The sequence below is a fragment of the Eublepharis macularius genome, chromosome 6 (assembly GCF_028583425.1).
Source record: "Eublepharis macularius isolate TG4126 chromosome 6, MPM_Emac_v1.0, whole genome shotgun sequence".
Lineage (NCBI taxonomy): Eukaryota > Metazoa > Chordata > Lepidosauria > Squamata > Eublepharidae > Eublepharis > Eublepharis macularius.
The window spans coordinates 51630778-51644450 of record NC_072795.1 but is presented as its reverse complement, the minus strand read 5'-3'; the positions used below and the strand labels follow the sequence as shown (position 1 = coordinate 51644450).

General features: G+C 40.2%; 1 protein-coding gene across 3 annotated transcripts in view; it reads right to left on the bottom strand.

Moving 5' to 3' along the window:
- The window catches only part of PIK3CB (phosphatidylinositol-4,5-bisphosphate 3-kinase catalytic subunit beta), a 127715-nt gene that overhangs the window by 10173 nt on the left and 103869 nt on the right, over positions 1 to 13673 (bottom strand). For all 3 annotated transcript variants that reach the window (XM_054983137.1, XM_054983139.1, XM_054983138.1), the window contains 3 exons: positions 13464 to 13642; positions 11803 to 11912; positions 5132 to 5210 (listed from right to left, as the gene is read on the bottom strand). In XM_054983137.1, the coding sequence (XP_054839112.1) occupies positions 5132 to 5210; positions 11803 to 11912; positions 13464 to 13642 (368 nt within the window). The remainder of the gene's footprint in view (positions 1 to 5131; positions 5211 to 11802; positions 11913 to 13463; positions 13643 to 13673) is intronic.

The following is a 13673-nucleotide window of genomic DNA, read 5'->3' as shown; positions in this document are numbered from 1 at the left end:
CTCGTTGAAGCCAACCGAGCCTCCCTGGGGCCAGGGTCCACCAGCAGATGTTTTCCAGCTGATCGGTGTGTTCTCCGGGGCACATACAGGGAGAGGCGGTCTCTTAGGTATGCTGGTCCCAGTCCATTTAGGGCTTTATAGGTCAAAACCAGCACCTTGAACCGAATCCAAAATTCCACGGTGAGCCAGTGGAGCTGCTGCAGAATTGGTGTAATATGTGTCCTATAAGGAACACCCATCAAAACACGCGCAGCAGCATTCTGGACCTGCTGCAGTCTCTGGATCAAGCCCAAGGGCAACCCTGTGTAGAGTGAGTTACAGTAATCCAACATGGAGGTGACCGTTGCATGGATCACTGTCGTTAGGTCCTGGGCTGAGAGATAGGGGGATAGCCGCCTGGCCAGCTGAAGATGGAAAAAAACAGCCCGGGCAACCGTCGCAATCTGGGCCTCCATAGATAAGGAAGAATCCAGGATCACGCCCAAACTCCTGACCGATGGTATGGGCACGTGGTGCCCCCCCCCCAAAGGCTGGGAGATGAATCCCCTCCTCTGACAGCCCATGACCCAAGTACAGGATCTCTGTACATGTACAATGTTAGTAACCCTTCTGTGTATAACCTTTTTTTTTAGAGGGGTTGTTTTAGATTCAGGGTCCTTTTCCTTTTGGGGGAGCACAGTAATACAGCAATCTAGCTAAAGTTAAGCAGTTCTGGATCTACCCAGTGATGAGATGGGAGATCTCCTATGTATATTACCTTAAGCATTTGATCTCCAATGCTAGGAAAAGCAAGCATGCATTGGATTGTGTTGGAAAACACTTCTAAATGAAAAAAAAATGGCAAAAGGAGAAATTCTAGTATCAGATACCCAAATGAATCTTTCTTTCTAGATATTACCATCAATACTGACTCTGAGGACACAACCACACAGAGCTTGGAGAATGAAGGTATGGAAGGCAAGGTAAACCATTCTCTGCTTCCATATTCTGATAAAGCGCATAGCTTCTTTTACCACCTTTAAGCCTTTGTTTCTAGCTGAAAGCTTCAAGAAAAGGGAGTCTCTGGAACATCTTTTTAAAAAGGCCTTCTTCATTAATACAGTAACTCTTTTAGTGACACAATACCAATATACTGTTTGATGCTGAGTAAGAGTTTTATTATTTCTTTATAATTTCTTAGGCGTGGATCCCACCTACATTTCTTTAAGTGCAGGGGGCATTTTTGCCAAACCCTTCCTCGTATAGCAGCTCTAAATATACTCTGAAATGCTGCTGCTGGGGGGAGGAGGGACCCCCCCCCACCCAGCATAGCTTAGGGGGTGACGACTGAAGTGTCCAATGGAAGGGAGGATATGTAAAAATCAGCCTGTCTCCTTACGCCCACAGAAATCTAGGCAGGATTCTAATCTCAGTATGGTTTGAAAACAGAAGTTGTCAACAGGTAAAATCTCATCATCAGGTTCTAGAGAAAAGTGTGGATAAATTTCTATTGAAATATTTCATTCTAATGTACACTTCCAACTATGGGCCAAGCTACACATGACGAATGACACTTGAATGGCAAGTGGATTGAGTGGAGGGCAAGTGAACAGGGAGAAATACACTTGCCGTTCAAGTGTCATTCGTCATGTGTAGCTTGGCCCTCAGTTGCCTGCTAATTCCCTTCTAGGGAGCATCCTTGTGTTATTTCACAGACTCTGCAAGACAACCAATTCATTTATTTTAGACTGCTGAAGGTCATTTTGTACTTTTTTATGACTTGTTTATGACATAGTTATAACAACAACAACAACATTCGATTTATATACCGCCCTTCAGGACAACTTAATGCCCACTCAGAGCAGTTTACAAAGTATGCTATTATTATCCCCACAACAAAACACCCTGTGAGGTGGGTGCAGCTGAGAGAGCTCCAGAGAACTGTGACTAGCCCAAGGTCACCTAGCTAGCTTCAAGTGGAGGAGTGGGGAATCCAACATGGCTCTCCAGATTAGAGTCCCGCGCTCTTAACCACTACACTTCCATGATTTTATCATATTGTTTTATTGTATGCCTAAAGCAGATCTTTGGTGTGGGGGATATAAAATTTTCCAAATAAATAAATTTTAACTTCCCCCTTCTTTAGTCTACAGAATACTCCTAGTTTTTAACTGTTAATGCTGCCCCTTCTGTGTCTGAGTATTGCAGTCAAAAGCACATCGAAAAATGTGCACAGTAATATGTAACAGGGCTGAAATTCTTTTCTTCACTGTGGCCCACTATTTCCTGAGAAGTTTTGAATGCAACCTTTGCACAGCTTGGCCTCCTGCTCATTCATTTCCTTAAACGATAAGATACTGAGTTGGGGGAAAAAAAATAAAACAATTTAATAAGCTTCCCAACCTCGTGCCAAGTGAGGTGTGTGGGCTGGGCTGGATTAACACCCCCCTTCTCTAGGGAGGCAGCAACAGAATGCCTGATCAATGCTTTCGAGAGCTTCTGGACAGGGGAACCCTGTGCCTGCTACTGGCAACAGCCAATCTCCAAATATTTTCTTCCGACTTCCAAAGAGAAAGTAAATCAATATGGAGCTTCAGTGCAACTAAATCCTCATTCATTTATCCCAGAGGGGGGGGGAACCCTCACTGAACTAATATCTCTTTAAAAAAAATTTCTGATAACAGAGGCATAATTAAAAAGAAGTCTTCTCACGAGTAGCATATTTGACTGATGGCTAACTTATTTATAATGATTCCCTTATCTATGGGGGCTATTGCTCTATGCATGAACTTCATTCTGCTTGTTGAACTCCTACAAAAATATTTGAGAGATGAGCTCAAGATGAGCACCAACCAGCTGGTGTGTCAGGAATACAATTTCTATCCACTTAGTACAATGAGTACAGTAGCAAGTAAAATTCAAGCCCTGTTGAGTTACAGAGATCATTTACTGAGGCATTTTCAGTTTAAAAAGCAGAGAGAAGGACTACAAATCTGTTATGACACAGTATTTTTCTTAAATTAAAAAGAAAATTTTGCTCAAGAAGAAAAGCACAGGATAAGGGATAACAGGATTTGTCTGTTATAAAGAACAAGAGCTAGTAATGTAAAGCAAAGAGAAAAATAATACAGGCCATTTTAGGATTATTTTGACAGGCATCTATAATAGTTCTTTCCACAACCCCAAGCAGCACAGCAAAGCCAAATGTTCCATTACCCCCTTTGGAGCAATGGGTTCCAGACAACCCTCAAGCACACAAGTGTGCTTTCTTGTGTGACTGCCCCTCCATCAAACCATACATTTTTTTATTCCTATACCACAATCACCATTAGCAATTTTATAAATAAAACAGGAGTAACTATGGTTGTTCACTCTGAGTTGAGAAATTCCTGAAGATTTTTTGGGGTGAAGCCTGGGAAGGGAGGGGTATGGGGAGAATTAGGACATCAGTGGGGTATAATGCCATACAGGCCACCCTTCAAAGCAGCCATTTTCTCTATGAGAACTCATTTCTAAGGCCTGGAGATCAGGTGTAATTCTGAGAGATCTCCACCCACCACCTGAAGGATGGCAACCTTAAGTGCAACACCTCTGTTCTGAGAAGAGCCTTGTACAAATTAAGTTTTGGATCCTGCTGGTGGAGGGGGTGCCGCCACTCCTGTATACTGTCCCTCTCACAATCTCTCTCATATGTTCCTTTTGCAAAAGATATGATTTATTCAGACTGGTCCCAAACAATGTAATGACCCCCTCCCCCCTTTTTTGTTAGAGCTTCATATTTTGCTACAGCTTCATATTTCCTTCATAGAATGAAGGAATGAGAGCTTGGATTGAGAAGAAAGGTTCTGCCAGGCAAAATGAAGCTTTACCCTTTAATGCATCCCTTAACATCCAAGTATTAAGTCTTATCTTTATTATGATCCAGAGATCTATGGGGACAGGGACTTCAGCATTTAACCCAGTGCTGGATAATGATCAGTGTATGCAACTGTTTGAGTGAATAATCACGGCAGAAACTGTTCCATGATCTTTGCATGAAAAGAGAGAAAAGCATTCTGGCAGTCTTAGCTACATTTGTTATGGAAATAAAGGATATATAAAAACCTCAGTCCTTCCAAGTCTTTAAATGTGTGGGGAGAAAACAATGAATCAACCCACACTTAGGAATGGGTAGAATCAAACACATATTTTCTTCAAGCTTTGTTCCAAACAGGATGGGACTATATGCAAATAGGAGCAGGATTGTTTCTCAATGACGGAATTTACCAGGAGGGAGTAGATTTCATTATCACCCCATCAGTATCATTGCTGCCGTGTGTCCCTCTTTATTTTATCCCCTTTATACATGAGAATATCAAAAAGAGTCTAGTAGCACCTTTAAGACTAACCAACTTTATTGAGTTGGTTAGCCTTAAAGGTGCTACTGGACTCTTTTTGATTTTGCTACTACAGACTAACACGGCTAACTCCTCTGCATCCATGTACATGAGAATAGTTACACTATGAAACATCTCCCCCTGCCACTCTAGACCTGGCCCTCAATGAAAGGGACAGATCCCACAGAGTGGTGCAATGTGTGTCACTGCCGAAGGACTCAGTGCCCCTCACTCATGCAATATACACACCCTTCTCCAATGTTGCATTTTGCTAGTAGTCAGATAATGGTGATACAAACAAAAACATCTACACAGCATGGCTGACTGGAGAAGAGTGAGCCACAGACAATTTTCCCATGCAATACATTCGTGGCCGAGAAGCTGCTGGGGTGAAAAAAACCCAAAAACAAAACCCAAGCCAGCTCATGACTCCCTTATAATAAATAAAAGAACCAGGCAGATGGTTTTTGCTTGCAGAGCAAAGTGCTATATTGTGTGCAGGATACAACTTCAACTGCAGTAACGCACACTATTTTTTGTGCTGTGTCACAAACGCTATACAATTTTAAGATGAGACAATGTAGCAGATTTTATGTGACACCAAGTCTATATTATATTAACTGCATGCTATGCTTATCTAATCACATGATAACTGAATGATAACTGACAATACCAAACTGAGTGCCCATTACTTCTAAGCAGCAGCTGAATACTCAGCCGAAAAGCAACAGACTGGCAAGAATATTGCAAAAGCTGACAAGTGTAGGCAGTCTTACCGAAGATCTAGACCAGCTTCTTTCCAAAGCAAGTCCATCAAACGTAACATCTGAAGCGTCAGCATGTCTTGCCGTAGATCTGCAGCAAGAAAGAGATTATTTCAAGCTATTCACTGAGTTAAAGACATTTAGATAGTAAAAGAGAGAGACTGCAATAGTATAGGAAAGTAATTTGAATGTTTGTTGCATCAGGACTTCCTGTTTGGGATCCATGGAGGTCTAACGCAGTTCCACTTGCGGAGCTGACCGGACTGCCGTTTTAACCGGCCGGCGGGGTGAAAATAGCCCGCGGCCGACTGCTCTCAGGCGGGGAGCAGGCAAAGAACGCTCAAGACCCTAGGGTGAGCTAGATCTCGGACGAGGGGGGGCTCTACACAACGAGTCTCCCCCCGATCCTTGAGGTCCCACCTTGCGATGGGTCGGCTATAATCTCTGCGGCAGTTTTGGGGCCAATTCGGCTGGCATAAGACCTACATACCCAAGCATCGATTGGGGGAAGAATCTGAGAGGAGAACTTAAAATCGAAACAGCGATTATAACCCGAGAAAAGTGAAGAGAAGGTAAAGATCATTATCTTCTGAGACGGGACAGATTGATAAAAACAGAGAGGAAAAAAAGTAGATTTTTAAACTGCAACAGACTAGTGAAAAGGAGGGGAAGACTCGGCAGGAATCGAATTTAAAAAGAGACTAAGTTTAAAGAAGTTATTAAAGAAATGGGACTATTGTTTTGAATACCTGTGGCTTTGGAGCTGTGAGAAAAAGACACCATCGCGAGATCTGCTGTGGGAAGACGGGAGACAGGAAGTGCGTAATAACAATAGAGTGGCTGGAGAGAAGCGGCCCTTGCTGGAGGGCAGGAAGTAGGGAATCGCCATTTTTGAAAGGGGAAGGGTCGCGGCTTCAGCGGAAGAGGAAGTAGGCCATCTTGGATTACAAAATCACAGAGAAACCATAGAGAAAAGACGCCCGACATTTTGGACTCTTTAAAATTTAATTTCTATAAGAAGACCGGGACATTTAAAATAGAAAAACGTTAAATTTTACGCCACGGAGTTAAGGAAGAGAGCGGATTCGTGGGAGCGAGCTAAAGCAAGCCCCACGATGTCAAAAAAAGAGTGGCAATCGGCAATAGAAAACCTGGATAAAAACCTGGACAAAAAACTTTTAGATATGATTAAAGAACTTAAGGACACGAAATTGGAGCTGATAAAAGAGGTTAAAGAGGTTACACAGACAGTAAAATCGGAGCTGTCAGAAGTGAAAAAAGGTATGGAAACAATACGAAGTGAATTACAAGGAACGCAGCAGAGAGTTAAAACAGTAGAAGACGCGATGGAGAATTTAGCAGACACGCAACAAACAGAGATGAGATTGGTGAAGGGGAGAATGTCAGTTGCAGAAACTAAACATATGGAGAAGCAGCTACGTTTTCGTGGCTTGCCAGAAGTGGAAGGAAAGTCAGCGCAAGAACAGATGACTGAGGTGTTGGCTGAGTACCTGGGGAAGGAGGAGGAGGAAGTTGTGGCTATCCTAGATGTGGCATACCGTGTGAATTCGAGAATAGCAACCCAGAGGAAACTACCAAGAGATGTGATTGTGCAGTTTACAACACGAAATATGAAAGAGAGGATTGTGACAAAACAGTTTCAAGATCCATTGGAGATTGATGGCAAGACGATTATTATAATGAAGGAACTGCCCAGATCAGTGTTACTGGACCGGAAAAAATATAAAGTGCTAATTCAGATTTTGAAGGACATGAAAATCAGGTACAGATGGGAGTTACCGGAAGGAGTGTCCTTTGAGTTTGGAGGGGCCAAAAAACGCATCAGATCTGAGCGAGAGATGGAGCGATTTATTAAGGACAATGAAAAAGACTTACCAACAAGATCATGAGTATGGAGTGTAAAGTATTATCTTGGAATGTAAATGGACTAAACTCACCGAATAAGAGGAAAAATACTTTTCACTGGCTACTAAAACAAAAATGTGACATTGTTTGTTTGCAAGAGACCCATATCAGAAAGCAGGATGTAAAATATTTAAAATCTGGAAAATTGGGCAAAGAATATGTAGCGGCCTCCAACAAGAAAAAAAGAGGAGTGGTGTTGTACATAAAAGAGGAGCTACAGCCAAAATTTGTTATGAGAGATGTGGAAGCTAGATTTGTAGCAGTGGAATGTATTTGGAATTTAAAGAGAGTGTTGGTAGTCGGACTGTATGCACCTAACGGTGCAAAAGAAAGCTTCTTTGAGGATTTAAGGAAGCATTTAGACGATCTTGCATACGACCAGATAATTCTTGCTGGAGACTTCAATGGAGTGACAGACTTGGAACTAGACAAAAAGACTACAACGGCACAAAAGAAAAGAGGACTATTACCAAAGCTTTTTTTTGAGTTGATTCAACAAGAGACTCTTGAAGATGTATGGAGGAGAGAATATCCTAAAAGCAGACAGTTTACTTTTTATTCTGCAAGGCATTCTACATTATCAAGAATTGATATGATCTGGGCCTCAAAAGACTTAGCATTATGGACTAAGGAGGTAGAAATAATGCCTATGGTAGGCTCAGATCACAACCCAATTATGTGGAAATTTGGAAAAAAGAGAAAAAGGAAAGCATGGAGAATAAATGAGGACTTGTTACAGGAAAGAGAGAATATGGAAATACTGAGAAGAGAGACAAAGTTTTTTATACAATACAACGTGAATAAAGAAGTACCAACCAATAAAGTTTGGGATGCTTACAAGGCGGTTGTAAGGGGCATACTAATGGACTTAAATGGTAGAGCAAGAAAGAAGAAAGAGGAGAAAAGACAAGAGATTGAGGAGAAAATAAAAGCCAAAGAAATACAGCTAAAAAAGAGACCAGGGAAAAAGAAGGTATACCAGGAAATTAAAATACTTCAAGAACAGCTAACAGCAATGAGCAATAAAGAATTGGAGTGGAATCTCAAAAGACTGAATCAAAAAGCGTTTGAGGGTGCTAATAAACCTGGGAAGTACCTGGCATGGCAATTGAAGAAGAAAAGGGAAAAGAAGATAATAAATAAAATTTGCGAAGATAACAAAACGTATTTGGAGCAGGCTACCATTAGTAGAGCCTTTTATAAATTTTACGCTAAGCTGTATAATAAAAAAGAAGTAAACAAAGAATCAATAGCGTCATATTTGGAGAAAACCAAACTTCCAGAAATCTCGGAAGCTTGGAGAAATAAGTTGAATAGTGAAGTAACTGACGAGGAAATAAGTAAGGCAATACAATCTGCAAATCTAGGAAAGGCGCCAGGGCCAGATGGACTTACGGCTAAATTCTATAAGACAATGGCTAATGAACTGGCACCATTCCTAAAAGAGGTGATGAATGGGGTTTTAAGGGATCAAAGGATTCCAGAAACTTGGAGTGAAGCGAATATATCATTGATCCCAAAAGAGGGCCAAGACCTGACTAATGTGAAAAATTATAGACCTATATCGCTACTCAACAATGACTATAAAATTTTTGCGAAGATATTGGCGGAGAGATTGAAGGGGTGGCTCTCGGAAGTCATAGAGGAGGAACAAGCAGGCTTTTTGCCAGACAGACAAATAAGAGACAACTTAAGGACAGTGATCAATGCTATTGAATATTATGACAAGCGTTGTGACAAAGAGGTTGGTTTCTTCTTTGTTGACGCTGAAAAAGCGTTTGACAATTTAAACTGGGACTTTATGTTTGCCACTATGGAAAAGCTACAATTGGGAGAAAGATTCATCAGAGCAATTAAGGAAATTTATAGAGACCAGACTGCAGCAATTGTGGTGAATGATGAATTGACCAAGAAATTGACGATAAGTAAAGGAACAAGACAAGGTTGCCCGTTATCTCCATTGTTGTTCATTTTAGTATTGGAGATTCTGATGATACAAATACGTCAAGATGATGAAATTCGTGGATTAAAAATAAAGGACTATTCATACAAGGTCAGAGCATTTGCGGATGACATAATGTTAATTGTAGAGGACCCATTGGAGAACATGCCAAGAGTGATAGATAAGATCAAGGAGTTTGGAGACTTGGCAGGTTTCTTCATTAACAAAAAGAAGTCAAAGATATTATGCAAAAATATGACTAAGCAGAAACAACAATTGTTAATGGAAACAACGGATTGTGAAGTAACAAGTAAAGTGAAATATTTGGGAGTCGAATTAACTGCAAAGAACATAGATCTATTCAAAAACAATTATGAAAAACTATGGACTCAGATAGAGAGAGACTTGATTAAATGGAATAGATTGAATTTGTCATGGTTGGGCAGGATTGCAGCAGTTAAGATGAATGTGTTACCAAGAGTAATGTTTTTGCTACAGACAATACCAATCATCAGAGACTCCAAACAATTTGAAAAATGGCAGAGGAAAATATCAGATTTTGTTTGGGCAGGCAAGAAGCCTCGAGTGAAAGTGAAAGTGTTACAAGAGGAAAGAGGCGGAATGCAACTGCCCAATCTGAGACTTTATCATGATGCAATCTGCCTAGTTTGGTTGAAAGAATGGATGACATTAAAGAACAAGAAATTATTAGCCCTAGAGGGATATAAAAAAATATTTGGATGGCACGCATATTTATGGCATGACAAAGTAAAGGTCAACTCGATGTTCCTGCATCACTTTGTTCGGAGAAGTCTATACATAATCTGGAAGAAGTACAGAATTTATCTACAAGAAGGAACCCCTTTGTGGGTGGTTCCATATGAGGTGATAGACCCGAGAGCTGTTGATAATGAACAACAATGTTTAACGTATAAAGAAATAACTAAAACTGAAGCATCCAAACTTAGAATAAAGACACAAGAGGAACTATCACCTAACTACGATTGGTTCCAGTATAGACAGATCAGAGACTTATATAATTCGGACTCTGTAAAGGGAGGTATACGAATAGAGAATTCGGAACTAGAGCAGACCCTTCTTAAAGAAGATAAGAAAAGAATATCCAAGGTATACCAAGTACTGTTGAAGTGGTATACCGAGGATGAGATAGTTAAAACACAAATGGTGAAATGGGCTATAAACTTTAATAAAGAAATAACAATGCAGGCATGGGAATACTTGTGGAAAACTACAATGAAGACAACGACATGTATTAATATCAAAGAGAACATTTATAAAATGATCTATCGTTGGTACATGACACCAAAGAAGATTGCGCTAGGGAATTTGAATACTTCTAATAAATGCTGGAAATGTAAGAAGCATGAGGGCTCCCTCTATCATATGTGGTGGTCGTGTGAGGTAGCCAGGCAGTACTGGGGGGAAATAATAAGAGAAATGAGTGAAATTTTACAATTTCAAATTAATAAGAACCCAGAACTCCTGCTACTGAACTTGGGAATGGAGGGAATTCCAGCCCAACACAGGATTTTATATGACAGTAGCAGCTAGACTTTTGTATGCGCAAAAATGGAAAGTACAAGAAGTGCCAACTATTGAAGATTGGACTTACAAATTGCTGTATATGGCTGAAATGGACAAGATGACAAGAAAATTGAGAGATCTGGACTCAGGGCAGTTCAACACAGACTGGGAGAAGCTGAAACAATACCTGGAGAAGAAATGGGAGGTGGGAGGAAAACTGTGGCAGTTTGAGAACTACTGAAGTATTGAAGTAGAGGGGGGAGACTCTACCGGGGGGAGAAGAGATAAATGTGAATTAATAAGCAGTCAGATTAATAGATTGACATATATATAGATATATATAGGCTAACAAACAGAACATAGAGAAAATAATTAATTATAAGGACTAAATATAAGGAGCGATTAACTAACAACATTTTCTTTTTTTTCTGACAAGTTTTGTACCAAACTGAATGTCTGAAGATATAGATGGGTCAAATTGATTGACTACGTGAGGAGAGATATATAGAACTATTATAAAAAGATAGAATGAGTAATATATATAGAGAATAAGTCAAATTGTTTGATATAAACGAATGTATGATCTATATGGTTTATGATATATAGAAATACCTGAAATTGAAAAATTGGGATAAATTGTTTATCTAAGATGGAAACAAAGGCTTACAGTTTGGGCATATAATGTTAAAAATAGTTAAGGATGTACTGCTTAGAATAATGGAGAATATATATTTGTTTTAGATAGAGGAAGCTAATAAAAGTAAGGGAAAGGGGACAAAGGGTTGGAAAGCTGTTGGAAGTCAACAAAAAGGGGGGGGAAAGGGAGGGGGTTAGAGATGAAAAAATTGGGGAAAATTGAATGTAAATGTGGAAATAATGGATTCTAACCCAATAAAAATTTTTCAAAAAAAAAAAAAGAAGAATGTTTGTTGCATCAAAGAAGTTCAGCAAGAAATTTTGTTTCTTCTCATATTGCATTGTGATAAAATCTGTGCTGAAACAGTTAAATCCCAGTTTGTGGGGAGTAAACAAACTCTAGTTTGCTGATGTACTTGCATTTAAACATCAAAGCAATTTGAGGCTTCATCAAACCAGGAAGTTTTGAATGAAGCTTTGTGTACAAGAGGAAGGGGAGATGGGGGGTGAAAGTTGTGCAGAACTGTCGTTCTGACCGTAGGTCAATTGCAGCTGATGAGATTGCTCATCAGAAATTACATGAATGTAAGATCAAAATGCTAAGGTAGAGAGTAAGATTCCAGTGTTTACTTACCGTCTCCATTTTTGAAGATGATACCCACCAAATCTCCACCAAACACTCTGTTATTATATACTATCCATAAAGGCTTCATTTTGGAGTCCATGTATTTACACTTCTCCACACTAGGGTAAAAGCATTATAAATCATTTTGGTGAGCTAATCAGGGAAATTAACAAAACAGAAAAAAATGGCAGAATTTTAAAAAGCACCTCTGAATGTAATGTCAGGAGTCGGGACAGAATTTTACAGGCTAGACAAAACCGTTCCAAGTTTCCATTTGGTCACTCTGCCATCAGTTATGCTGGCCAACCAGAACATTAAGGATATAGAATTCAGGACTGTATCTGCCAACCACCAACTCCAAAACATAAAATAACAGTCCATATTGAATTAGAAAATAGGCTTTATTCTATATGTGCACCCTGCAGCTACATTTGACTTAGGGCTGTGTTTAAAGCTTAGCTCAAACCATGGCAAGGTGTTGACACAGGGGGCTCCTACTTACAAATTTATAGATCCAGAGGAGTTAGCCGTGTTAGTCTATAGTAGCAAAATCAAAAAGAGTCCAGTAGCACCTTTAAGACTAACCAATTTTATTTTATTGTAGCATAAGCTTTCGAGAATCAAGTTCTCTCGGGGACCACAGTTCTCTTTGTCAGATGCAGCTGGCAGGGAGAGCTGTGGTTATCGAGGGCTTATACTACATAGGAATTGTATACCTTCACTGCGGCAAACTGACTCCACACCAAAAGGAGATGTTTACATTTACAAGCAAAGGAATGTTTTGATTGCCTTCACACTAATTGCATTCTGTCCCCTTGTGATATATGTCCCGTTCTTTCCCCTCCCCTCCTCTTCTGTATTTGACCAGTTCGGATCAGGCATCTGATGAAGAGAAGATTCTCGAAAGCTTATGCTACTATAAAATAAAATTGGTTAATCTTAAAGGTGCTACTGGACTCTTTTTGATTTTACAAATTTATAGATTTCAAGAAGGCAGTCAGAAAGTGAGCTGGATCGAGCAATCTGTCAGTACAAGGCGCAGATGGTCACGTATCTTTCTTCCTTTCCCTTCTCCCCATTCGTGTTTTCTGACCCCCCAGAAAGTTTATTCCCAGGGTAGAGAGACTCTAGTAATCATGGGGGTTGGGAGGATGCAGCGTGACTGGGAAAAGTGAGGACGTTTCTCTTCCTGCCTCTTCTGTCAGGGAAGGTCTACTGATGGAAGGCAAAGAGGGGAGCAGTTTCACCATTGCCCCTTTCCTCATTGCAGCTCAAGTGGCTACTGGTCTACGTGGATCCTGTGACCTCAGGAAAAAACTTCCCTGGGGTTGGAAATGACTGTGTATGGTGGTGGTGGGGAGATCCTTGTGCTGGATCCCACCCGTTGATTGTTATTTCAAGGCGACTCATTATTGTGAGAGACCTTAAAAGAACACATTTAAGTTTTAATGCCAGCTGCAAAAAAACTTTACTCCTAACCAAAACTGACATCTTAACCTTAGGAAGCCCAAGAATTGCTTACAAAGCTTACACTGAAGGAACGCCAGCCACACTAAGAAATACTCTTTCAAGTGCCAGCATGTCTGCTGAAGCAACACAGCCAAAAGAAGTCAAAGAGCAAGATCCTTCTGTCTACCCATTTTCACATAATAGTTACAGTGCATACTTACTACAGTTCTGAAAGCATGACTGAAGGATTCAATGGAGACTGGAGATCAGAAAGGGCTTCTTTGTAAGCTCTTTGTTTTAAACAGGTATGCATGGCGTCTTTTGCTTTGGCCCTGCTTTGCTTCATGGCATTCAGTTTTATTAGACTATTCAAAGTCTTCATCTTGTTCAGTGCTTCAACCTGGAATCGAATTTTAAATAGCGGTATTAAT